This window comes from Coffea arabica, chromosome 7e (assembly GCF_036785885.1).
Source record: "Coffea arabica cultivar ET-39 chromosome 7e, Coffea Arabica ET-39 HiFi, whole genome shotgun sequence".
NCBI classification, from domain to species: Eukaryota; Viridiplantae; Streptophyta; class Magnoliopsida; order Gentianales; family Rubiaceae; genus Coffea; species Coffea arabica.
Window position 1 is genome coordinate 14,726,516 of NC_092323.1, and position 27,668 is coordinate 14,754,183.

Below are 27,668 nucleotides of genomic sequence, written 5' to 3' on the forward strand. Positions count from 1 at the left end.
TCTTGGCAGCCTTGTACATGTTAGCTATCCTCAAAGCTTCATTAGGCCGTTGTTATAGTCAGTCCAATGTCACTGAGCCAAAAAGCTCCATTGAGCCAAAAAGCTTCACATTTTTATGCCATTTTGCAGCTTCATATCATCCACCATGGATGCGTGTGGCCATCCTTCCCCAAGTGATACCTACATTACATATTGCAAACTGTATTCCAAACAAAAGAAATGAACAAGACCATACCAAAAATATGGCTTGGTAAATTTTGTTGGAAAATCCACATGACAAGAACAGATTTCCCTTGTTGGGTAGAGGGTTTGGAGAATTTGAATCTAAATGCTGATTTAACCCCGCTAAGCAACTCATGGGCAATAGCAGATGAAGTTTGAATATTGCAATCACTTTATGGTAAAAAAACTCCTTACACCTAATTAGCTGTTGTGTGTGCAATATTTGAATTGCTGAAATTCGAAAACCACGTTTGCAAATTCCTTGTCAAACTGTCCTGAATCGTAAGGCTTTTCTCATCTGCACAATAGGGGAAAAATTGGTGAGAATGCAGGGGGTTCATGCAGAATTAGTTGAAGGGACTTTGCATTTATTATCTGCTACATTTGGACGATAGTCATGCTCTCTCTGAAAAAGAATGGTTTTAGCTTTTTTGGTATATAAAAAGGAAAGGGAAAATGGCTACTTTCATTCTTCACATTTCACCAAAATATTCTTTTTATCCCTGAATTCGTTTCTGACATTTAAAAACTGAGGCTATTACATTCTGAAATCAATTTTCAATCTGAATCCAACCACCTAGCAACCCGGCCGCTTATAATTTTTGGGGATATAATTGGTAAATCACTTGATTAATTTAACTTGATATTCACGTGAAATTTAATGAATTCAAAACGGAAAAACAAAAAACCATAACATAAAAAAGAAGGATTAATCTTTCATACATTGTCATTATATATAGTGACGGATCTAGATATCTGCCACATCATTTCAATTTAATTTAAATACCAAACTTTGTATGCATGATATATTTCAAGACTTGCAAGTGTATATACTAATGGTGTATGAAAAAATTTACCAAAAAAAAAAATTCTGCTATTCCAAGACAAAGAACAACCTTTTTATGTTATAATTTTTTATTTTTTTTTTTATTTTTGGTTCAATAAATGTCATGTGAATCCGATGGAGTTGATCGAATGATTTATCAATTCTATCCCTGAAATTTATTACTAGGTTATTGAATGGTTTGATTCAAATTGAAAGTTAGAGTTTAGGGATGTAATAGTTTTAATTTTTAAATATCAAAGATGAATTTGCTTCGTTTTAAAAGAGATGGATGAAAAAAATAATTTTGCGAAATATAAGGTATGAAACAGGCCATTTTCCCAAAAAGGAAATAAAAAAAAATGGTTCTTCGGAGGTTGGACGGTGGTTTACTCGGACGGAGGAGTTGACCTGGACCACGAAAAGATGAGGCAACTTCAGTAGCTTTTGTCTATAACTCTATACATTTTGTTTATAAATAAATATAATGTTTTCTTCACACGGAAAGAGGAGTAGACCAAAGTGGCGTGAGAAAGCAAGAAACAGCTATCAAATCCTATTAGCAGGTCAATCAAAGTAGATTTTGAGGTTTCCTCCTCTTCATTTGCTATCAAGAAACCTGAACTGAAGTTAAGAAAAGGTCCAACCGAGGGATATGGCTGTGTCTAGGTTCGATTATGCTTTGTTTGGTGCTGCATTACATGATCTCGAATCCATTGAAAGCTGGTTTCGTCGTGAGAGAGAGTATCCTGAGTATCGTGGCCTCTGGAAGATGAGGATGGAGCTGAAACTTCTCAGAACATTTTATACCTGTGCCCGTGAGTGGGGCAGCAAGTATGGATTTTTGGAACATGAGCAAGATAAGCATGCAAGTCCGAGAGTTATCTTGATGACGATTGAAGATCTTGTTTGCAAAATTTCCAATGAAGCTCACTCCCTTTGTCTTGCATCAGATCACGATTATAGCCTGGTTTTGAACATGATATCTGGTTTTAGAACAACCGTAAGGGCTATGAAACGAGATGTTGTAAAACTGTCATTCATGTTTTCAGCAAACTCTCTGGAATATCGACTCGTGGATATGATTCCTATCGTGATTACTAATTTTTTGGAAAATCTGATGGATCTTCTCTGCTGTGTCAATGATGAAGCTCTGCTTCAACTAATCGAAGCCCTTGTTGATAAGCTAAAGTTTTTCAACAATTTCATTCGCTTTACCAGGACGCAAGGTGTTGACTTTATGCAATCCAAGGACTTGTATAGCCATGTTGAATTTGTTGCTGTCAAAGCAGCACGGCTGATCTTCATGTGGGGTTTTTATTTCAGAAATGATGGAGAACTGCTCGCTCAGGTGCAATTGGAAAAGACTCAGCTGCTTGAGAAGATTAAGCTTGTTGATCCTCACATTGGACAGATTTGTGTCCAACTCCTTACAGCTGCAAAATTATCAGGATCATCGATAATTCTGACTTCCAAGAAGAATGGGGATATAGCAGCAGAATTCATTGATTCTCTGCTGTGTAGACTTTGGGGGCTATTTGATTATGATTCAAGCTTTATGATTTCTCCCAAGGACCAAATCCAAAGACTTTATGAAGGACTAAGATTCCTGAGAACCATTCTCCTTCAGCAGTACAAGGTCAAAGAGCTACTTGACAAAATACAGTATCACTTAAGACTTGTGGTCATTGATGCTGGAACAATAGTTTGCTCCATTTCTCGGAATGAATTGAAAGAAGGCTTGGCCAAGGAAAAGGATCTTCTCCTTTTTGATTTGTTGAAATTGATCAAGTATATTAAGTCAAGAGTTGCACAAGAGTACCTGTTAACATCATCATCTAGTTTTCCTACAACCAATGAGTTGGGTTTTTTGGATTCTCTCCAAGAGAAACTAGAGCAATTATCAAAGTGCGAGGCAGATTCAGTTGCTTTTCCAAAGGATTGCATCCATATATTTCTGGAAAATCTTCTAATCTTGAGATCTTTCCTGAATAATATTGTGCACCAGCGAAACCAGAACGTAAAACTTCAAACTCTTTGGAGTCGTGTTATGGAGGTGGCTTACAAGGCAGAGATTATAATTGACTATGTGGCAGTAGGTGATAGACCTGATTGTTATCCGATGTCATTCGATGCCATCAATGAAGACATCAACTTTATTAAAACTGAGGCCTTAGAGATCTATGACAGGATGCAGCCTGATATTGGAGGCCAGAAAACTACCAATTCTTATAGTCACATGCCATCACAGGTTAGCACTCCTATACTCGATGAAGTTGTGGTGGGATTGGATGATGAGGCAGAAACAGTTATTGAGAGACTTACAAGAGGAACAAGGCAGTTGGATGTTGTTCCAATCGTGGGTATGGCTGGACAAGGTAAGACAACATTGGCCAAAAGAGTATACAATGATCAGTTAATTATGTGCCACTTTCATGTTCGTGCATGGTGTTGTGTTTCACAAGGATATCAGAGGCTAAGTTTGTTATTAAAAATCTTAAGTGATATTATGGATAAGCTTCCTAGCCAATATTTACAGATGAATGAAGATGATTTGGCTGTAGTTCTCTACAAACAATTGAAGGGAAACAGGTATCTGATAGTTTTGGATGATATATGGGGCATTGAGGCATGGAATGGGATGGAAAGATCTTTCCCCAATGACGCCAATGGAAGTAGAGTTCTCTGTACAAGTCGCCTTCACAATTTGTCATCAGAATTTAAGCAAGATTGCAAAGCTCACCCACTTCGCCTACTCACTGATGAAGAGAGTTGGGCTTTACTACAGCATAAGTTGTTTGCCAAGAAAGCTTGTCCTCCACAACTATGTGCTCTTGGGAAGCAAATAGCAGAGAGTTGTAAGGGGCTACCTCTTGCTGTTGTTGTTGTTGCTGGATTTCTTGCAACAATACAGCAATATCGCTGGGAAGAAGTTGCAAGAAGTCTAAGTTCCAGCGTTCTTTCTGACAATGAACTCTGCATGAACACATTTGAGTTGAGCTATAGACACTTACCTGATTATTTGAAGCCATGCTTTCTATATTTTGGTGCATTTCAGGAAGACCAAGAAATTCCCATCCAAAGGTTGGCATTGCTATGGATCTCTGAAGGATTTGTGCAGAAGACTGGGGCAAAGAGCTTAGAGGATGCAGCAAATGAGTACTTGATGGATCTCATTGATCGAAGTTTAGTAATGGTTAGCCAACAAAGATCCATTGGTGGGGTGAAAACTTGCCAAATTCATGACTTGTTGCATGAATTTGTCATCAGGAAAGCCAAAGAAGAAAGTTTTTTGCATATTTTACGTGGGTATGATGAGCTTTATACTTTCACTGCACCATACAACCCATACAGGTTGGGTATCTATGCTGATGCAATGGCCTTTAAGAAGTCGAGGCTCTTCTGTCCTCATTTACGCTGTTTGCTCTTCTTTTCTAAGACTCCTTTTGCTCTTGAACAGAAGCATGATTTTTCATTCATGTTTCGGATATTTAAACTTCTCAAAGTGTTGGACTTAGGGGACTATGATCTTGGTCAGAGCTTTCCATTGGAGGTAGTATTGCTGGTTCACTTGAGATACTTGGTGATTCAATGTAGTGTAAAGTCCATTCCGTCTGCGATATGCAAACTCTCGAGGTTAGAAACTTTTCAGTTGAAGGGAGCCACAACTTGTGTTGCGTTGCCAAACACAATCTGGATGATGAAGGAACTGAGGCATCTAAGCATTGCAAGTTCTCGTTGCTCCTTTGGTTTTATATTTCCCACTGACGATCTTGAAAGATACCCAGATTTGTCTCAATTAGGCAGCTGTATCCTTGTAATCGATTGCTGCAATGGTCAAAGTTTTGCAAAGATACTGGCAAAGTTACCAAACATCCGTAGACTAAAATGCGTATATGCGTCAAAAGAGGACATTCCTGTGCATTGCCATAAGGAAATTGTGCTGGACCGTCTGAGCCGACTACAATCACTCCGCATGGCTCGATTTTGGGCATTTAAACTGGATTTCCCCGTTAATTTGAGAAAATTGACTCTCTCAAGCAATAAGCAGCAGTGGAGTGAAATTTCAGAAATTGCAAAGCTGCCCAATCTAGAGGTGCTCAAATTACTTAATCGGTCCTTTGTGGGAAAAGAATGGGAAGTGACAGAAGGGGCATTCCCAAAGCTGAGATTCTTGAAACTGGAAGACTTGGAAATCGTCAGATGGACAGCCTCTGGCGATGATTTCCCCCCACTTGAGAAGCTGGTTTTATGCAGTTGTCGGATGCTGGAAGAGGTCCCTTCTTGTTTAGGGGACATTCCAACTATTGAAATGATTGAGATCAGATCGTGTCACAAGTCTGCTGTGAATTCGGTAAAGCAAATTCAAGAAGAACAGATGGACTTGGGAAATAAGGGTCTAAAGGTTGTAATTCATTAAGAAGATTGGGATGGCAAAGTTTCCTCAGGCCTGACATGAAGGAGAATCTATTTAATTCCTCACTTCACATGTTAACAGAGTTCAATGCTCGTAGATATGGAAATTTGTTTATGCAGATAAGGTTTCCTTCCTCAATTAACTGCTTGTGTTCTTTGTATCAGTTCAGTAATGAGTTCTTGTTTTCTTTTTTTTTTTGTCAAAGCAATTATTGGAATGTACCTATATTTTGGTTGGGCAACTTTTAATTTTAGTTATCAACATTTTTGGGATGTAATTTATTAAAATTATTCATTTTTCTTATTAGTGTTATGATTGAAATGCAATAACTCTATATTAAAAGATACGAGGGTAATTTAAGCATAACAAAAACTAAGATCAGATTACCAGGTTGGATGTGATAACAGAAATTCTAGTTAGGATAAACTTCAGAACATCTGCCGAGCAGAAAACATAGATTTGATTAAAACGAAGTACGACAACTAAGTTTTCTACCATGCTGAACGTTGATCTAGACTTAATGCAATTCAGCAAGAAAAAGCCTTTGTCACTCATAATCTAGACCTGGAGAACTCAAAGATATATATGGTTTACATGTCATAGTTATAAAGATCAACGAACCAAATTTATTCAAGTAATACATGACCTGATCAATTTCTTATATTCTTGTTTCTGATTTTTTCTGTCATTACTGAACTAAATTGAAGAGCATTATAGAACAATACTAACAGAACTAGGCAAGGAAAGGCACCGAATTGGGAGTGCATGATAAGTTACTTGGCAACTTACACCCCAGATGGTTTGACAAAGCCGCGCGAGTATAAAACTGCATACAGAATATGTATTTTCTTGGAGATTCAACATGTCTTGATTAAGCATATAATCAGCATAAGATGTGATGAATACTGTTATGCATCACAGGAATGTTTAATCTTACGTGGGTTAAGCCTTGACACATTTTAAAACTAAAAAAGAAAGAAAGAGAGACAAGGGAACCTTATACCTGAGAGTTAACATTTGACATGGGGCTGATTTTAAATTGAATTTGAGGCCACACATATCTGATAGGTGAAAAAGTACATAAAAACCAGCATGAATGATTAACCTATGCTATATGGCCCCAAATCTATTATAATCAGCATGTACACATCAAAGTGAAGCAGATGAACAACGTCTGCACAACAGCAATCATCAATGATATCGATGATGGCTTGAGAGCATGAGCCAGGCTTTGTGCGTATCCACTAAAATTAGGGATCTCAGCAGCTAGTATTTCGACAGGGAATGTGCAGGATGGAGTTGAAGGATCGTCTGAGACTATCTTACCATATCCGTTGTAATAACACGATTTGTTGGACACACGTTGGGATGCCTTCTGGAAGCCCATATTAAAGGCATACGAAAGCCTCTGCATGTATGTCAAATTGCTGCATGACCCTCCAGGATCCAATGCCGTGCAATCTGCAGTGTCACATGCGTACTTTGCTTGATCATCAAAAACATTATAAGCAACTTTACCAATATCTGATGCGTATCGGTCATTGAAAATGCACCACCTTTTAGGCATATGTGTAATGCCTATAGCTGGTACTAGCTTGACATCGTGCCCAAGCCCCTGAAGATCAAAGTTAAACTTAGGCTGTCCATCAAATTTGTAGATACCCCAATGTCGCATGAAGGATCCGGCATTCTTGTTTATCTTATTTTCATCAGACAAATTATGGAGATAGACATCAATCGGACCAGGACGTCGAGGAGTTCCTTTCTTACTAGCTACAAATTTAGCCAAGCCCTGATAAAATCTCTGTGCATTTGGGATGTTTCCATCTTTTATTCCATCTGTTGGCCATCCAATTGCATCTATAATGATTGTCATGTTTGGACACCCCACTTTCTCTAATGCAACATCGAACATATCATACATGACCTCTATGACATTTGAATAGGTTTTGTCCCCATCTTTGAACACTGAGGTAGAGTTGTTCTCAAGAAATGCAAATTCAGTGTCACCGTTAAACAAATCATTAACATTAAGGAGTGGGAAAATAACCACTCCAATTGGAGCATTGTAGCTCTGCAGAATCTGACATGACCTAGTAATGTTTGGCTCTAAATCTTTTCTGAAAGCAGCCTCCGCTGGTTTCTTTACAGGGATGAGGACGTCAGTGAAATGATTCATTGTTGCTTTAATGTCACTTTTATTCATTAACTTAAGAGCTTGTTGCATCCAGTCCAATACCTGAATAGCTTCGGGATATGTTTGATTGAAAAATCTTGTCGATAATGGCATCGTCCCAACGCAAACATAGCTATAAAAAAAATCAAACAAAAGTTGACCAAAAATGAAAACATAATCAATAAGAGAGCTAAAAAAACAAAGGAGAAATTAAATTGTTAACCATTAAATTATACTCAAATTTATAACCAAAAATTCATCTAATAATATCTCTTTCAAGGTGTAACGGGAGTTATAAGGTACAACATTCGGATTCATCCAGTGGCTAAGTAATGGCTCTTAGAGTCTTGCCTCACCGTCAGCATGGAGGATTCTCCTATGTGATAGGAGCTCATTCATTCAACTATTGGGATAGCTAAGTGGTGGCTAAGATAGAGCGCTTATCCTAGTTCGCAGGCAGGTCTAAGGATCAAATTCTAGGTCTGGAAATTGGGGGTTGGGAGTTTATAGAAAGAGGTAGGAGCTATTCAAAGAAAAACATACATGAAATGGACATTGGGATGGCTTACAATAATCTGAACCACCCACTCATCCACATCAGCCTGAGTTTTCATCTTCTGTGTAGATTGATTAGGCATTGTGATTTCCAGTCCAATGTCAGTCGCTGAAAAGGCTTCCAAGACATTGTCACTTGCACTGAAAAGCTTGACGTAATTGATCTTGTTTTGCATCAGCAAGTCAACCACCATGGATGGTATCATTCTTTGTGTTGCCAACCTTCCCCAATTCATACCTAAATAACCCTCTACATAAAGGGTCTCCAATGAAAGAAATGAAATTGCACATATTAAGAGATTGAAGCCGTTCATCCCACTTTGATCCCACTTTTAATATCAATATGTGGAGTTCAATCTGGTTCCCCAAATGAGGAAGAAAATTCGAAAAAGTGATCATTGGCATAAATATGAAAAAATGTACCAAAAAAGAGATAGTTTATCACAGGTTCTGTACAGGTAATCAATCAGGAAAACAAGGAATGACAACCACTGAAATTGTATTGACAACTGTTGAAGGAAAAAGGTAAATTGAAAATAAGTGGTTCCCTTGTAGATTTGACCAACTAATACTACTTTTTTATTTGGCAATGTTTTCTAAATTAGGGAAAAAAGGTAAATTGAAGGAAAAAGGTAAATTGAAAATAAGTGGTTCCCTTGTAGATTTGACCAACTAATACTACTTTTTTATTTGGCAATGTTTTCTAAATTAGGGAAAAAAGGTAAATTGAAAATAACGGTTCCCTAGTAGATTTTACCAACTAATACTACTTATTTGGCAATTGATGTTTTCTAAATTAGTAAATTCCCTAGAATCTGGTTTCTATTTAGCACTGAAATAGGATACAGATTACAGACATAACCACTCAAGGTCCTCAAGGATCCTCCAGCTTTTTTTTTTTTGTGATTTATTTTAGTGTAAGTGGAAGATCTTAAACTCGGGAGCTTTCATTTACACTCTCTCCCCCTCCTCTCCTCTCCTCCCAACATCCTTTAGTTTTGAACAAATATAAGACAGATTTGATTTGATTTGTCATTCTCTAACCTAAAGAGATACAAAACAAAATCCTCAAAAGTTATAGGCTTATATAGCTCTATGACAAATATATCAAAAGCTTGATTTTTTCAGACAACTAATTAAATGATTTTAAGAAAGATTTAAATATGAATTAATTTTTATATATTGATAATGTATACTTTGTTATAGTTGGATATATGATAACTAATCCGATTTGAAGTTTAAATTTAGTTATGTTTTAAAGATGAATAAAAAATAAGAAATCAATTGACGAAATGATTTAATTCTTGCAAATAATATCTGATTTTTAAGTGTTAGATAAATTTTGTAGATTCAACGTATATATACACCTTTTTCGAAGTCATTACAAAATTTGTCAATATAAATAGGATAAGAGCCAATAAGATTCAGCCCAAGACATGTGCTAGTAGGGGTGCAATCAAGTCGAATCAAATTTTGTCCTAATCAAACCGAGCATCGACTTAATTTTATTAGGGGTGGATAAAAATACCTGCTAACCCAAAAACCCACGACATTTGATCCTATCCGATTCAAAAATGAAGAATCCGATCCGTATCATTTGATCAGGTTAAAAAAGGATCGGGTACCTATTTAGATGTGGGGCAGGTTAGGGTCACATAATTAAAAACCTGCAGATACCCGACCCGTTCTTCATAATTTTTTTTTTATACACATACTATAAAATTATATATTTAGAGTTAAATAAGCAATTTCATTGAACAAATTACATTACAAATATGGGAGACTATAGTTTCTTATAAAATTCATTTGTAGAGGTCATGATCTTGTATTTTTTAAAAAAGAGTTTAATTAATGTGGACTACATATATTTAAAAAAAGTGCTACTTATTTCAAATTTTTATTGATTTTGAATTCTTTTAATTTTTTCCTTTTTCTTGTATTCTCTTCATATGCTTGTTTCTTCGTAGGAGACTTTTTTCGAGAAAAAATCTTTGTTAAATGTTAGATGAACATGTAAAATAAAAAATTAAATTAGTATAAATTATTTTTAAAAAAAATTAATTGATAAGTGGCGGAGTGGGTACCCATTGACTCAATCCTACTTCGGAAGGTACTCGATAATCAGGTACCTGTTGATATGCAGAACGGGTAAGGGTCAAAAAATACCTGACATGCAAGATGTGGGACGAATCAGTCAAATGGTACATGGAGCGAGTAACCAACCCATGCCTACTCCTATATTTTATCAAGTTCAAACTCAAACTGAAACTCTTAATGTAAAGATCGAGTTCGAGCCGAGTCGAGAAAAAAATGAAAATTTTATTTTATTTTTTAAAAAAATGAATAAAATATTAGGAATATATATAATTTCACTATTAATATATATATGTATGTATGTATGTATAATCGAGCTAGTTTGTGAGCTAATAAGTTAAGCATTTTTTAATTTGAATTCGAACTCGAGTTCAATTTAGTAAGTACGAACTCGACTAGAACTCGATATTGTCTGAACTCAATCCGAACTTTGAATCAAGCTACTCATGAACGGCTCACAAGTGACTCAACTTGTGTGCAGCCCTATGTGCTGCCAACCGTGTGATTTTTTTTTTTCCGCTTCTTTACTTGGTTCCCTGGTTCCATATGAGTCACTTGTGGCATTAGGTGTAGGATGTCAAGCTATTATCTCCCTCAAAATTCATCTTCCTTGGTTCCGCTTCTTTCTTCCCCTTTATCTTGAACTCTCTACTCTTTTCTCATTCTTTCCATTCTATTTTCTTCCCTCATATCTTTCTTTTCTTTTTTTTTCTTCCTTCATTCTCCCTATTACCGAGGGATCTTTCTTCTCTAATAATGTTTTGGATAAATTAATTATAACGCCCAGTGATTTTATATAATGTCAAATGACCCCTCTAAAGGTTTAAAATAGCAATATAACCCTCCTATGATTTTATGTAAAGTGAAAAATAGATGAAATGCACAATTAGTTATGATATTTATACCAAGCGTACTCTAAAAGTGTGTGTGATAAAATTTTAATCTCCATAAAACTCTCTTAATATTTGTATAAATATTTACTTTATCCTCTGTGTTTTTTACATTTATCCATGTAATCCCCTTATGCTTTTATATAAGGTAGTTAAGTCATTGATTGATTCAGCATTTAAGTAAAAGTACTATTGGTATTTCAATTAACGACATTATATAAGTTATTTTTGCTCAAGATACTACATTACATAAAACCATATGGGGTGAAATGAACATTTTGAAATGTTAAAGGGGTCATGTGGCAATAGATAAAACTACATGGGAGTTATATATAATTTACCCTAATATTTTATATGACTTTCTCTATTCTTTGGAATTTATATTATTGTTCTTTTCAAAGCCTTCTTGAAAATATAATTTCCTTGGTCATATATTTTTTAGAGTATACTTGTATATTCAAGATACATTTGGTAAATCTGGACATATAAAGCTTTCATTGTTGTGTGGAAAATCAATGAGCTTACACATTTATATCCCGGAGCACCTCTAACTCGAATTTTGATTGAATAAACTCAATATTCGGCTAGCTCAATTAATGTGTGATACCCATTGAACACCGATACAACAGTTCTTTTATAGCTCTATTCATTAGACACCAACCACCTAATGGCTCAACAAAGCTTGGCCAATGGAAACATTGTCTTGAGTTATAATCAAGTAAACTTGGCTGAAGTTTTGCTCTCGGAAACTCCATAATGCTTGGATGAACACATATTAATTTGGATTTAGTATAATAGTAAGTATCTATTGGATACCCGCTAGGAAAAAAATTTTTTATTTGCCACTTTATAGCCATTCCATTGGACAATTGTTAGAAAACCAATTTTCCACCCCTAATATCCTTGTATAAAAATTAAAAAGAATCTATATGACTTCATTTATTTCTTCACAAGAAAACTTTGTTCTCTTATCTCCCATAAATAGGATGTACCTTTTAATTTTCAAAGAGTATTAGTATATTTGCATAAGTTCGGTAGTAAACTTCTAGTTGTTTCCCAAAAACAGTTATTGGAGGGGACTTGTACCCGATGTTTTGGTTTGGGAGAATGGCAAGAACAGATCTGCCTCTTCTACATGTATCAATCTGAGTGACACGAAAAAATTTAATTTTTCTGAGAAAAAATAGCTCGACAGTCCAACTTTTTCTTTTTCCTCTTCTCTTCTTCTTCTGTTTCTGTCCTTTATACAAAGTATCCTCAAGAAAATTCAACAGCGTACAATTGTAAAACCAAGAAATTTTAATCTAATTTGGATTAAGACCTGACCCAATATTTAAAACTACAAAGGAAAAAGAAGGACGAGGAAGGGACTGAAAGATAAAATGAATCTTATACCCGAGAGTTAACATTTGACATGGAGCCGATTTTAATTGGATTTGAAGGCACTTGTTTCTTACAGGTGAAATTGTCAAACAAAATCATAAAGTCAGTTGTCATTTGAAGGTATGTGCATATTAATCTGTATGATTAGCCTATGCTACATGGCCCCAAATCCATTATAATCACATGTACACATCAAAGTGAATCACATGAACAACGTCTGCACAACAGCAATCATCAATGATATCGATGATGGCATGAGAGCACGAGCCAGGCTTCATGCGTATCCATTAAAATTAGGGATCTCAGCAGCTAATATTTCGACATGGAATGTGCAGGATGGAGTTGAAGGATCATCCAAGATTATCTTACCATATCCGTTGTAATAACACGTTTTTTTGTACACATTTTGAGCTGCCTTCTGGAAGCCCATATTAAAAATGTATGAAAGCTATTGTGTTTTTGTCAGATTGCTGCATGACGTTCCAGCTTCCATTGCTGTGCAATCTACAGTACTGTCACATGCATCCAAAAATTTTTCTCTTGTTATATTATTAATATCATTTGCAACATCACCGTTGACAATGCACCATCTTTTAGGCATATGTGTAATGCCTACAGCTGGTACTAACTACACATCATGCCCAAGCCCCTGTAGATCAAAGTTAAACTTAGGCTGTTTATCAAATTTGTAGATGCCCCAGTGTCGCCTGAAGGATCCGGTACTCTTGTTTATCTTATTTTCATCAGACAAATTACGGATGTAGACATCAATTGGACCAGGACATCGAGGAGTTCCTTTCTTACTTGCTACAAATTTAGCTAAGCCCTGATGGAATCTCTGTGTATTTGGGATGTTCCCATCTTTTATTCCATCTGTTGGCCATCCAATTGCATCGATAATGATTGTCATGTTTGGACACCCCACTTTCTCTAATGCAACATCGAACATATCATACATAACCTCAAAACCATTGGAGTAGGTCTTGTCCCCGTCTTTGAAAACTGAGGTGGATTTGTGCTCAAAAAATGCAAATTCGGTGTCACCGTTGAACAGATCATTAACACTCAGGAGTGGGAAAACATCTAGTCCAATTGGAGCATTGTAGCTCTGCAGAATCTGACAAGACCTAGTCATGTTTGGCTTTAAATCTTCTTTGAAAGCACCCTCTGATGGTTTTTTTACAGGGATGAGGACGTCCGTGAAATGACTCATTGTTGCTTTAATTTCACTTTTATTCATTAAATTAAGAGCTCTTTGCGTCCAATCCAATACCTGAATAGCTTCGGGATATGTTTGATTGGAAAATCTTGTCAATAATGGCTGTGTCCCAACACAAACATACTTATAAAAAGAAAAAATCAAACAAAAGTTGACCAAAAATGAAAATATAATCAATAAGAGAGCTAAAAAAACAAAGGAGAAATTAAATTGTTAACCATTAAATTAACCAAAAATTCATCTAATAATATCTCTTTCAAGGTGTGACGGGAGTTATAAGGTACAACATTCGGATTCATCCAGCGACTAAGTAATGGCTCTTAGAGTCTTGCCTCATCGTCAGCAGGGAGAATTCTCCTATGTTATGTTTTCAAACTCGGACCGGACCGGTTGGACTGGTAACCGGCTAGATGTCCGGTTTGAGTGTTTCTAAAAACCCGTTTGTTTAAAACTCAGGCAAATCCGGTCAAAAGTCGGGTTGGACCGGAAACCAATGAAACCGGCGAGAACCGGAGTTTTTCATTTTTTTCTCCTTTTCACTCTAACCTGGAACCCATCTTCCTTGTTTGACAAGTCGCTCAAAACTTGCAAACCATCTTCCTCCTTTGAACAAGATCCCTTCATATCTAATCTTAAATGCATTTATTGAACAAGATCTAATCACACATGTATCAAAAAGGTGAAAAAGAAATAAAATAGTAAAAAAAAAGAGTTGAAAAAGAGAGAAGTTTAAAAAAAATAAGATAATTTTTTTATATTTTGTGAGTTTGAGGAGAAAAGACTAGCACGATGAAATCTGGAACGGAAAACGAAAAAAGAAAAAAAAAAGAGTCGAAAGAAGAAGAAGTTGCAGGGGAAGAAAGAACAGAGGCAGGACAAGAATGGATGAAAGTGACGGCAACATGATTGCTTTAGGCTTGGAGTCAAAGAAGAAATATGAGAAAATTTCAGTTTGGGTTCAAAGTTTTAACAAATTTATGTTTTGACCTCTAAAGTATCTCAAAATTGTTGACGTACTTAGAAATATTTAACAGATTATAGATAGTCCTAAATTTTAGTGTTTTATTTCAAATAAATCTCCAAAATTAATTCTTAACGATAAAATAAACATTAAATCATATGAACTATTAGTTGATTATTCTATGTTATTTGTATTTTTTTGTTAAATAATTTTGAAACATCAAACATCTACTAATATACTTTACTTGATATTAACCTATGGTTAGACATTTTACATAATATTTTAATTTTAATTAAATTATATTAATGACATCATGCTGACATCATCCGATTTTTGACACCAGTCGAACCCGATTGGACCAATTGACCTCTGACCCCTGAACTCTACCGAGTCTTTGTCCGGTCCGAGTTTCAAAACATAACCTATGTGACAGGAGCTCATTCATTCAACTATTGGGATAGCTAAGTGGTGGCTAAGATAGAGCGCATATCCTAGTCTGTAGGCAGGTCTAAGGATCAAATTCTAGGCCTGGAAGTTGGGGGTTGGGAGTTTATAGAAAGAGGTAGGTGCTATTAAAAGAAAAACATACATGTAATGGACATTGGGATGCCTTACAATAATCTGAACCACCCAGTCGTTCACATCAGCTTGATTTTTCAGCTTCTGTGTATATACATTAGGCATTGTGACTTCCAGTCCAATGTCAGTCACTGAAAAGGCTTCCAAGACATTGTCACTTGCACTGAAAAGCTTCACGTAATTGATCTTGTTTTGCATCAACAAGTCAACCACCATGGATGGTATCATTCTTTGTGTTGCCAACATTCCCCAATTCATACCTAAATAACCCTCTACATCAATGGTCTCCAATGAAAGAAATGAAATTGCACATATTAAGAGATTGAAGCCGTTCATCCCACTTTGATCCCACTTTTAATATCACTATGTGGAGTTCAACCTGGTTCCCTAAATGAGGAAGAAAATTCGAAAAAGTGATCATTGTCATAAATATGAAAAATATACCAAAAAAGAGATGGTTTATCACAGGTTTTGTACAGGTAATCAATCAGGAAAACAAGGAGTGACAACCACTGAAATTTTATTGACAACTGTTGAAGGAAAAAAAGGTAAATTGAAAATAAGTGGTTCCCTTGTAGATTTGACCAACTAATACTACTTTTTTATTTGGCAAGTAATGTTTTCTAAATTAGGGAGAAAAGGTAAATTGAAAATAATTGTTCCCTAGTAGATTTTACCAACTAATACTACTTACTTGGCTAGTGATGTTTTCTAAATTAGTAAGTTCCCTAGAATCTGGTTTCTATTTAGCACCGAAATAGGATACAGATTACAGACACAACCACTCGAGGTCCTCAAGGATCCTCCAGGTTTTTCTTTTTTTTTTTTGATTTATTTTAGTGTAGGTGGGAGATTTTGAACTTGGAAGCTTTTATTTACACTCTCTCCCCTCTCCCCCCCCCAAACGATCCTCTAGTTTTGAACAAATATAAGACAGATTTGGATTTGGTTGTGTCATTCTCTAACCTTAAGAGATACAAAACAAAATCTTCAAAAGTTAAAGTCTTATATAGCTCTAGGACAAATATATCAAAAGCTTGATTTTTTTTAGACAACTAATTAAATGATTTTAAAAAATTTTAATTATGAATTAATTTTTATATATTGATAATGTATACTTTATTATAGTTGGATGTATGATAACTAATCTGAATTCGAGTTTAAAATTTAGTTATGTTTTAAAGATGAATAAAAAATAAGAAATCAATTGACGAAATGATTTAATTCTTGCAAATAATATCTGATTTTTAAGTGTTAGATAAATTTTGTAGATTCAACGTATATATACACCTTTTTCGAAGTCATTACAAAATTTGTCAACATAAATAGGATAAGAGCCAATAAGATTCAGTCCCAAAACATGTGCTGAAAAATACCTGCTAACATGAAAATCCGTCACATCCTATTTTATCTGATCCGAAAATTAGGATACCCGATCCGTATTATTTGATCGAGTTTAAAGAGGATTGGGTACCCGCTTAGATGTATGATGAGTTAGAGTCACATAATTAAAAATCACAGATACCCGACCCATCCCGCATATTTATTTTTTTATATTTATACACATACTAAAAAATAATATATTTAGAGCTAAATAAGCAATTTCATTGAACAAATGCATTACAAATATGGGAGACTATAGTTTGTTTACTAAATTCATTTGTAGAGGTCATGATCATTTTTTTTTTAGAAAAGAATTTAATTAATATGTAATATATATTTTAAAAAGGTGCTACCTATTTCAAATTTTTATTGATTTTGAATTCCTTTAATTTTTATTTTTATTTTTCTTGTATTTTCTTAGTATGCCTGTTTCTTGGTAGGAGACTTTTTTCAAAAAAAAAAATCTTTGTTAATCTTAAATGAACATGTTAAATAAAAAATTAATTTAGTATAAATTATTTTAAAAAAAATTAAAGGGTTAAGAACAAAAAAGCCCCATGTGGTATATGTAATATACAGAAAAGTCCTCTGTAGTTTTAAAATATACAAAACGATACCTCATGTTTTGAACTAAATTATAAACTAACAGAATTTGTTAAACTTAACGAAAATGTCGGTTTCGGCAGTTAAATTACCGGATTCCGTTAAGTTTACCATTAAGATAAAAAGAATCTTATACCTGAGAGTTAACATTTGACATAGAGCCTATTTTAATTGGATTTCAAGCCACTTGTTTCTGACAGGTGAAATTGTAAAACAAAATCGTAAATGTCAGTTGTCATTTGAAGGTATGTGCACATTAATCTGTATGATTAGCCTATGCTACACGGCCCCAAATCCATTGTAATCAGCATGTACACATTAAAGTGAAGGAGATGTACAACGTCTGCACGACAACAGTCATCAATGATATCGATGATGGCTTGAGAGCATGAGCCAGGCTTTGTGCGTATCCAGTAAAATTAGGGATCTCAGCAGCTAATATTTCCACAGGGAATGTGCAGGATGGAGTTGAAGGATCATCTGAGACTATCTTACCATATCCGTTGTAATAACACGATTTGTTGGACACACTTTGAGCAGCCTTCTGGAAGCCCACATTAAAGGCATACGAAAGCCTCTGCATGTATGTCAAATTGCTGCATGAACCTCCAGGATCCAATGCCGTGCAATCTGCAGTGTCACATGCGTACTTTACTTGATCATCAAAAACATTATAAGCAACTTTACCAATATCTGATGCGTATCGGTCATTGAAAATGCACCACCTTTTAGGCATATGTGTAATGCCTATAGCTGGTACTAGCTTGACATCGCGCCCAAGCCCCTGAAGATCAAAGTTAAACTTAGGCTGTCCATCAAATTTGTAGATACCCCAGTGTCGCATGAAGGACCCGGCATTCTTGTTTATCTTATTTTCATCAGATAAATTATGGATATAGACATCAATCGGACCAGGACGTCGAGGAGTTCCTTTCTTACTAGCTACAAATTTAGCCAAGCCCTGATAAAATCTCTGTGCATTTGGGATGTTTCCATCTTTTATTCCATCTGTTGGCCATCCAATTGCATCTATAATGATTGTCATGTTTGGACACCCCACTTTCTCCAATGCAACATCGAACATATCATACATGACCTCTACGACATTTGAATAGGTTTTGTCCCCATCTTTGAACACTGAGGTGGAGTTGTTCTCAAGAAATGCAAATTCAGTGTCACCGTTGAACAAATCATTAACATTAACGAGTGGGAAAATAACCACTCCAATTGGAGCATTGTTGCTCTGCAGAATCTGGCATGACCTAGTAATGTTTGGCTCTAAATCTTTTCTGAAAGCACCCTCTGATGGTTTCTTTGCAAGGATGAGGACATCAGTGAAATGACTCATTGTTGCTTTAATTTCACTTTTATTCATTAAATTAAGAGCTTGTTGCGTCCAGTCCAATACCTGAATAGCTTCGGGATATGTTTGATTGAAAAATCTTGTCGATAATGGCTGCGTCCCAATGCAAACATACCTATAAAAAAAATTCAAACAAAAGTTGACCAAAAATGAAAATATAATCAATAAGAGAGCTAAAAAAAAGGAGAAATTAAATTGTTAACCATTAAATTATACTCAAATTTATAACCAAAAATTCATGTAATAATATCTCTTTCAAGGTGTGACTGGAGTTATAAGGTACAACATTCGGATTCATCCAGTGGCTAAGTAATGGCTCTTAAGAGTCTTGCCTCACCGTCAGCAGGGAGGATCAAATTCTAGGCCTGGAAATTGGGGGTTGGGAGTTTATAGAAAAACGTAGGAGCTAGTCAAAGAAAAACATACATGAAATGGACATTGGGATGGCTTACAATAATCTGAACCACCCACTCATCCACATCAGCCTGAGTTTTCATCTTCTGTGTAGATTGATTAGGCATTGTGATTTCCAGTCCAATGTCAGTCGCTGAAAAGGCTTCCAAGACATTGTCACTTGCACTGAAAAGCTTGACGTAATTGATCTTGTTTTGCATCAACAAGTCAACCACCATGGATGGTATCATTCTTTGTGTTGCCAACCTTCCCCAATTCATACCTAAATAACCCTCTACATAAAGGGTCTCCAATGAAAGAAATGAAATTGCACATATTAAGTGATTGAAGCCGTTCATCCCACTTTGATCCCACTTTTAATATCAATATGTGGAGTTCAATCTGGTTCCCCAAATGAGGAAGAAAATTTGAAAAAGTGATCATTGGCATAAATATGAAAAAATGTACCAAAAAGGATATGGTTTATCACAGGTTTTGTACAGGTAATCAATCAGGAAAACAAGGAATGACAACTACTGAAATTGTATTGACAACTGTTGAAGGAAAAAGGTAAATTGAAAATAAGTGGTTCCCTTGTAGATTTGACCAACTAATACTACTTTTTTATTTGGCAAGTAATGTTTTCTAAATTAGGGAAAAAAAGGTAAATTGAACAGAACGGTTCTCTAGTAGATTTTACCAACTAATACTACTTATTTGGCAGTTGATGTTTTCTAAATTAGTAAATTCCCTAGAATCTGGTTTCTATTTAGCACTGAAATAGGATACAGATCACAGACATAACCACTCAAGGTCCTCAAGGATCCTCCAGCTTTTTCTTTTTTTTTTATTTATTTTAATGTAAGTGGGAGATCTTGAACTAGGGAGTTTTCATTTACACTCTCTCCCCCTCCTCTCCTCTCCCCCCAACAGCCTCTAGTTTTGAACAAATATAAGACATATTTGATTTGATTATGTCATTCTCTAACCTAAAGAGATACAAAACAAATCTTCAAAAGTTATAGGCTTATATAGCTCTACAACAAATATATCAAAAGCTTGATTTTTTAAGACAACTAATTAAATGATTTTAAGAAAGATTTAAATATGAATTAATTTTTATATATTGATAATGTATACTTTATTATAGTTGGATGTATGATTACTAATCCGAATTCATGTTTAAAATTTGGTTATGTATTAAAGATGAGTAAAAAAAATAAGAAATCAATTGACAAAATGATTTAATTCTTACAAATAATATCTTATTTTTAAGTATTAGATAAATTTTGTAGATTCGATGTAGATATACCCGTTTTTCGAAGTTATTACAAAATTTGTCAACATAAATAGGATAAGAGCCAATAAGATTCAGCCGAAGACATGTGCTGTTAGGGGTGCAAGCGAAATTTTGACCGAATCAAACTGAGCATCGACTTAATTTTATTAAGGGTGGATAAAAATACCCACTAACCCAAAAACCCACGACATTTGATCCTATCCGATTCGAAAATTAAAAATTAGATCCGTATCATTTGATCGGATCAAAAGAGGGTTAGGTACCTACTTAGATGTGGGGCGGGTTAGGGTCGCATAATTAAAAACTTGCAGATACCCGACTCGTCTTTCATATTTTTTTAAATTTTTTATTTTTATACATATACTATAAAATAATATATTTAGAACTAAATAAGCAATATCATTGAACAAATTGCATTGCAAATGTAGGAGACTATAGTTTCTTATAAAATTCATTTGTAGAGGTCATGATCTTATGTTTTTTAAAAAAGAGTTTAATTAATGTGGACTATATATATTTAAAAAATGTGCTACTTATTTCAAATTTTTATTGATTTTAAATTCTTTTAATTTTTTTCCTTTTTCTTGTATTCTCTTCACATGTTTATTTCTGGGTAGGAGACTTTTTTTGAGAAAAAAATCTTTGTTAAATGTTAGATGAACATGTAAAATAAAAAATTAAATTAGTATAAATTATTTTTTAAAAAATTAATTGATAAGCTGCGGAGTGGGTACCCATTGACTCAATCCTACTTCGGAGGGTACTCGATAATCAGCACCCGTTAATATGCGGAACGGGTAAGGGTCAGAAAATGACTGACCTGCAAGGTGCGGGACGGGTTAGTCAAATGGTGCATGGAGCGAGTAACCAACCCATGCCCACTCCTAAATTTTATCAAGCTCAAGCTCAAACTCAAGCTCTTAGTGTAAAGCTCGAGGTTGAGCTGATCTGAGAAAAAATGAAATTTTGTTTTATTTTTAATAAAATGAATAAAATATTAGGGATATATATAATTTTACTATTAATATATATATATATATGTATGTATGTTTGTATAATCGAGCTACTTTGTGAGCTAATGAGTTAAATATTTTTTAATTTGAATTCGAACTCGAGTTCAACTTAGTAAGTTCAAACTCGACTTAAACTCGATATTGACTGAAGTCAATCCGAACTTTGAATTGAGCTACTCATGAACGGCTCACGAGTGATTCAACTTGTGTGCAGGCCTATGTGCTGGCAACCGCGTGATTTTTTTTTATTCCACTTCTTTACTTGGTTCCCTGGTTCCATATGAGTCACTTATGGCATTAGGTGTAGGGTGTCTAGATATTATCTCTCTCAAAATTTATCTTCCTTGGTTCCGCTTCTTTCTTCCCCTTTATCTTGAACTCTCTACTCTTTTCTCATTCTTTCCATTCTATTTTCTTCCCTCTTATTTTTCTTTTCTTTTTTTTTCTTCTTGCCTTCTCCCTATTACCGAGGTATCTTTCTTCTCTAATAATGTTTTGGATAAATTAATTATAACCCCCAGTGATTTTATATAATGTCAAATGACCCCTCTAAAGGTTTAAAATAGCCATATAATCCTCCTATGATTTTATGTAAAGTGAAAAATAGACGGAATGCACAATTAATTATGATGTTTATACCAAGCGTACTCTAAAAGTGTGTGTCATAAAATTTTAATCTCCATAAAACTCTCTTATGATTTGTATAAATATTTACTTTACCCTCTGTGTTTTTTGCATTTATCCATGCAATCCTCTCATGCTTTTATACAAGGTATTTAAATCATTGATTGATTCAGCATTTGAGTAAAATCACTATTGGTATTTCAATTAACGACATTATATAAGTTATTTTTGCTCAAGATTCTACATTACATAAAACCATATGGGGTGGAGTGAACATTTTAAAATGTTAAAGGGGTCATGTGGCAATAGATAAAACTACATGGGGGTTATATATAATTTACCCTAATATTTTATATGACTTTCTCTATTCTTTGGAATTTATATTCGTTATTGTTCTTTTCAAAGCCTTCTTGTAAATATAATTTCCTTGCTCATATATTTTTTAGAGTATACTTATATATTCTAGATACATTTGGTAACTCTGGACATATAAAGCTTTCCTCATTGTGTGGAAAATCAATGAGCTTACACATTTATATCTTGGAGCATCTCTAACCTGAATTTTGATTGAATAAACTCAATATTCGGCTACCTCAATTAATGTGTGATATCCATTGAACACCAATACAACAGTTCATTTATAGCTCTATTTATTAGACACCAACTACCTAATGGCTCGATTGAGCTTGGCCAATGGAAACATTGTCTTGAGTTTTAATCAAGTAAACTTGGCTGAAGTTTTGCTCTCGGAAACTCCATAATGCTTGGATGAACACTTGTTAATTTGGATTTAGTATAATAGTATCTATTGGATACCCATTAGGAAAAAAAAATTTTATTTGCCACTTTATAGCCATTCCATTGGACAATTGTTAGAAAACCAATTTTGCACCCCTAATATCCTTGTATAAAAATTAAAAAGAATCTATATGACTTCCTTTATTTCTTCACAAGAAAACTTTGTTCTCTTATCTCCCATAAATAGGATGTACCTTTTAATTTTCAAAGAGTATTAGTATATTTGCATCAGTTCGGTAGTAAACTTCTAGTTGTTTCCCAAAAACAGTTATTGGAGGGGACTTGTACCCGATGTTTTGGTTTGGGAGAATGACAAGAACAGATCTGCCTCTTCTACATGTATCAATCTGAGTGACACGAACAAATTTTATTTTTCTGAGAAAAAATAGCTCGACAGTCCAACTTTTTCTTTTTCTTCTTCTCTTCTTCTTCTGTTTCTGTCCTTTATACAAAGTATCCTCAAGAAAATTCAACAGCGTACAATTGTAAAACCAAGAAATTTTAATCTAATTTGGATTAAGACCTGACCCAATATTTAAAACTACAAAGGAAAAAGAAGGACGAGGAAGGGACTGAAAGATAAAAAGAATCTTATACCTGAGAGTTAACATTTGACATGGAGCCGATTTTAATTGGATTTGAAGGCACTTGTTTCTTACAGGTGAAATTGTAAAACAAAATCATAAAGTCAGTTGTCATTTGAAGGTATGTGCATATTAATCTGTATGATTAGCCCATGCTGCATGGCCCCAAATCCATTATAATCACAGGTACACATCAAAGTGAATCACATGAACAACGTCTGCACAACAACAATCATCAATGATATCGATGATGGCATGAGAGCACGAGCCAGGCTTCGTGCGTATCCATTAAAATTAGGGATCTCAGCAGCTAATATTTCAACAGGGAATGTGCAGGATGGAGTTGAAGGATCATCTGAGACTATCTTACCATATCCGTTGTAATAACACGATTTGTTGTACACATTTTGAGCTGCCGTCTGGAAGCCCATATTAAAAACATACGAAAGCTTCTGTGTTTCTGTCAGATTGCTGCATGACGCTCCCGCTTCCATTGCAGTGCAATCTACAATACTGTTACATGCATCCAAAAATTTTTCTCTTGTTGTATTATCAATATCATTTCCAACATCACCGTTGACGATGCACCACCTTTTAGGCATATGTGTAATGCCTACAGCTGGTACTAACTTCACATCACGCCCAAGCCCCTGTAGATCAAAGTTAAACTTAGGCTGTCCATCAAATTTGTAGATGCCCCAGTGTCGCCTGAAGGATCCGGTACTCTTGTTTATCTTATTTTCATCGGACAAATTATGGATGTAGACATCAATCGGACCAGGACGTCGAGGAGTGCCTTTCTTACTTGCTACAAATTTAGCTAAGCCCTGATGGAATCTCTGTGCATTTGGGATATTCCCATCTTTTATTCCATCTGTTGGCCATCCAATTGCATCTACAATGATTGTCATGTTTGGACACCCCACTTTCTCTAATGCAACATCGAACATATCATACATAACCTCAAAAACATTGGAGTAGGTCTTGTCCCCGTCTTTGAAAATTGAGGTGGAGTTGTTCTCAAAGAACGCAAATTCGGTGTCACCGTTGAACAGATCATTAACACTCAGGAGTGGGAAAACATCTAGTCCAATTGGAGCATTGTAGCTCTGCAGAATCTGACATGACCTAGTCATGTTTGACTCTAAATCTGCTCTGAAAGCGCCCTCTGATGGTTTCTTTACAGGGATGAGGACGTCAGTGAAATGACTCATTGTTGCTTTAATTTCACTTTTATTCATTAAATTAAGAGCTCTTTGCGTCCAATCCAATACCTGAATAGCTTCGGGATATGTTTGATTGGAAAATCTTATCGATAATGGCTGCGTCCCAATGCAAACATACCTATAAAAAAATCAAACAAAAGTTGACCAAAAATGAAAATATAATCAATAAGAGAGCTAAAACAACAAAGGAGAAATTAAATTGTTAACCATTAAATTAACCAAAAATTTATCTAATAATATCTCTTTCAAGGTGTGACGGGAGTTATAAGGTACAACATTCGAATTCATCCAGTGACTAAGTAATGGCTCATAGAGTCTTGCCTCACCGTCAGCTGGGAGGATTCTCCTATGTGACAGGAGCTCATTCATTCAACTATTGGGATAGCTAAGTGGTGGTTAAGATAGAGCGCTTATCCTAGTCCGTAGGCAGGTCTAAGGTTCAAATCTAGGCCTGGAAATTGGGGGTTGGGAGTTTATAGAAAGAGGTAGGTGCTATTAAAAGAAAAACATACATGAAATGGACATTGGGATGCGTTACAATAATCTGAACCACCCAGTCGATCACATCTGCCTGATTTTTCAGCTTCTGTGTATATACATTAGGCATTGTGACTTCCAGTCCCATGTCTGTCGCTGAAAAGGCTTCCAAGACATTGTCACTTGCACTGTAAACCTTCACGTAATTGATCTTGTTTTGCATCAACAAGTCAACCACCATGGATGGTATCATTCTTTGTGTTGCCAACCTTCCCCAATTAATACCCAAATAACCCTCTACATCAATGGTCTCCAATGAAAGAAATGAAATTGCATATATTAAGAGATTGAAGCCGTTCATCCCACTTTGATCCCACTTTTAACATCAATATATGGAGTTCGATCTGGTTCCCCAAATGAGGAAGAAAATTCGAAAAAGTGATCATTGTCATAAATATGACAAAATGTACCAAAAAAGAGATGGTTTATCACAGGTTTTGTACAGGTAATCAATCAGGAAAACAAGGAATGACAGCCACTGAAATTTTATTGACAACTGTTGATGGAAAAAAATGGTAAATTGAAAATAAGTGGTTCCCTTGTAGATTTGACCAACTAATACTACTTTTTTATTTGGCAAAATGTTTTCTAAATTAGGGAAAAAAGGTTAATTGAAAATAATGGTTCCCTAGTAGATTTTACCAACTAATACTACTTATTTGGCTAGTGATGTTTTCTAAGTTAGTAAATTCCCTAGAATCTGGTTTCCATTTAGCATTGAAATAGGATACAGATTATAGACACAACCGCTCAAGGTCCTCAAGGATCCTCCAGCTTTTTTTTTTTAGTTTGTTAAATTTTGTATATTACTCAATTAATAGTTATTGAATTTTAAGAAATAAAAAATAACTAAAACATGATATTTATGTTGGAGAAATAACAATATAATAAAAAGTGGGACAGAAAATAGCACAGAGTGTGGGACAGAAGATCTGTTGCGCTCCCTCCCCCTTCTCTCTCCTCCCCCCCCAATGATCCTCTAGTTTTGAACAAATATAAGATAGATTTGGATTGGTTGTGTCATTCTCTAACCTTAAGAGATACAAAACAAAATCTTCCAAAGTTATAGGCTTATATAGCTCTAGGACAGATATATCAAAAGCTTGATTTTTTTTGGACAACTAATTAAATGATTTTAAGAAATATTTAAATATGAATTAATTTTTATATATTGATAATGTATCCTTTATTATAGTTGGATGTATGATAAGTAATCCGAATTCGAGTTTAAAATTTAGTTATGTTTTAAAGATGAATAAAAAATAAGAAATCAATTGACGAAATGATTTAATTCTTACAAATAATATCTGATTTTTAAGTGTTAGATAAATTTTGTAGATTCGACGTATATGTACACACCTTTTTCGAAGTTATTACAAAATTTGTCAACATAAATAGGATAAGAGCCAATAAGATTCAGCCCCAAAACATGTGCTGAAAAATACCCGCTAATCTGAAAATCCGTCACATCCTATTCTATCTGATCCGAAAATTAGGATACCCGATCCGTATTATTTGATCAGATTAAAAAAGAATTGGGTACCCGGTTAGATATAGGACGGGTTAGAGTCACATAATTAAAAATCGCAAATACCCTACCTGTCCCGCATATTTATTTTTTTATTTTTATACACATACTATAAAGTAATATATTTAGAGCTAAATAAGCAATTTCATTGAACAAATGCATTACAAATATGAGAGACTATAGTTTGTTTACTAAATTCATTTGAAGAGATCATGATCTTTTTTTTTTTAGAAAAAAATTTAATTAATATGGAATATATATTTAAAAAAGGTGCTACTTATTTCCAATTTTTATTGATTTTGAATTCTTTTAATTTTTTCCTTTTTCTTGTATTCTCTTCGCATGCTTGTTTCTTGGTGGGAAACTTTTTTGAAAAAAAATCTTTTTTAAATCTTAGATGAACATGTAAAATAAAAAATTAAATTAGTATAAATTATTTTTTAAAGAAATTAAATGATAAGCGGGGCGAAATCGGTACCCGTTGATCCGACCCTATTTCGGAGGGCACCCGATAATTGAGTACCCGCTGATATGCGGAGCGAGTAAGGGTCAAAAATAACTGAACTGTAAGGTGCGAGTCAGGTCAACCAAATGGTGCATAGGGTAGGTACCCGATCCATGCTCACTCCTAAATTTTATCAAGTGGAAACTTGAATTCAAGCTCTCAATGTAAGGTTTGATCTCGAGCCGAGTCAAGAAAAAATAAAATAAAAATTATTTTATATTTTTAAAAAATAAATAAAATAATAATTTTTTAAAAAATAATAAAATATTAGAGATATATATAATTTTAATATATACATATGTATGTATGTATGTATGTATAATCGAGTCAATTTAGGAGTTAATGAGCTAAATATTTTTGAACTCGAATTCGAACTTGAATGCGACTTGATTAGTTTGAATTTGACAAAAACTCGATATTGACCGAACTACTCACAAGTGGCTAGCGAGTGATTTGACTCATGTGTAGCCCTATATGCTGCCACTCGTATGA

At 34.7% G+C, this 27,668-nt stretch overlaps 4 protein-coding genes and 1 pseudogene across 4 annotated transcripts; 1 reads left to right on the forward strand and 4 right to left on the reverse strand.

Moving 5' to 3' along the window:
* Positions 1–1,700: 1,700 nt before the first annotated feature.
* On the forward strand, positions 1,701–5,465 carry LOC113700611 (putative late blight resistance protein homolog R1A-3). The gene has a single exon (XM_027221079.1). The coding sequence runs from the start codon at positions 1,701–1,703 to the stop codon at positions 5,463–5,465; it is 3,765 nt and encodes a 1,254-aa protein (XP_027076880.1).
* A 1,132-nt stretch (positions 5,466–6,597) lies between these two features.
* LOC113700613 (glucan endo-1,3-beta-glucosidase 8-like) lies at positions 6,598–8,399 on the reverse strand. Its single transcript, XM_027221080.1, has 2 exons — positions 8,182–8,399; positions 6,598–7,771 (listed from the first exon to the last, which is right to left on the reverse strand). Exons 1-2 carry the CDS (start codon positions 8,397–8,399, stop codon positions 6,598–6,600), a joined length of 1,392 nt encoding a protein of 463 aa, XP_027076881.1.
* A 4,435-nt stretch (positions 8,400–12,834) lies between these two features.
* On the reverse strand, positions 12,835–15,655 carry LOC113700614 (glucan endo-1,3-beta-glucosidase 8-like; annotated as a pseudogene).
* A 1,954-nt stretch (positions 15,656–17,609) lies between these two features.
* On the reverse strand, positions 17,610–19,312 carry LOC113700615 (glucan endo-1,3-beta-glucosidase 8-like). Its single transcript, XM_027221081.1, has 2 exons — positions 19,095–19,312; positions 17,610–18,783 (listed from the first exon to the last, which is right to left on the reverse strand). Exons 1-2 carry the CDS (start codon positions 19,310–19,312, stop codon positions 17,610–17,612), a joined length of 1,392 nt encoding a protein of 463 aa, XP_027076882.1.
* Positions 19,313–23,583: 4,271 nt separating this feature from the next.
* On the reverse strand, positions 23,584–25,444 carry LOC140011244 (glucan endo-1,3-beta-glucosidase 8-like). The gene is made up of 2 exons (XM_072060011.1): positions 25,119–25,444; positions 23,584–24,724 (listed from the first exon to the last, which is right to left on the reverse strand). The coding sequence occupies exons 1-2, from the start codon at positions 25,442–25,444 to the stop codon at positions 23,584–23,586; spliced, it is 1,467 nt and encodes a 488-aa protein (XP_071916112.1).
* Between the last annotated feature and the right edge of the window lie 2,224 nt (positions 25,445–27,668).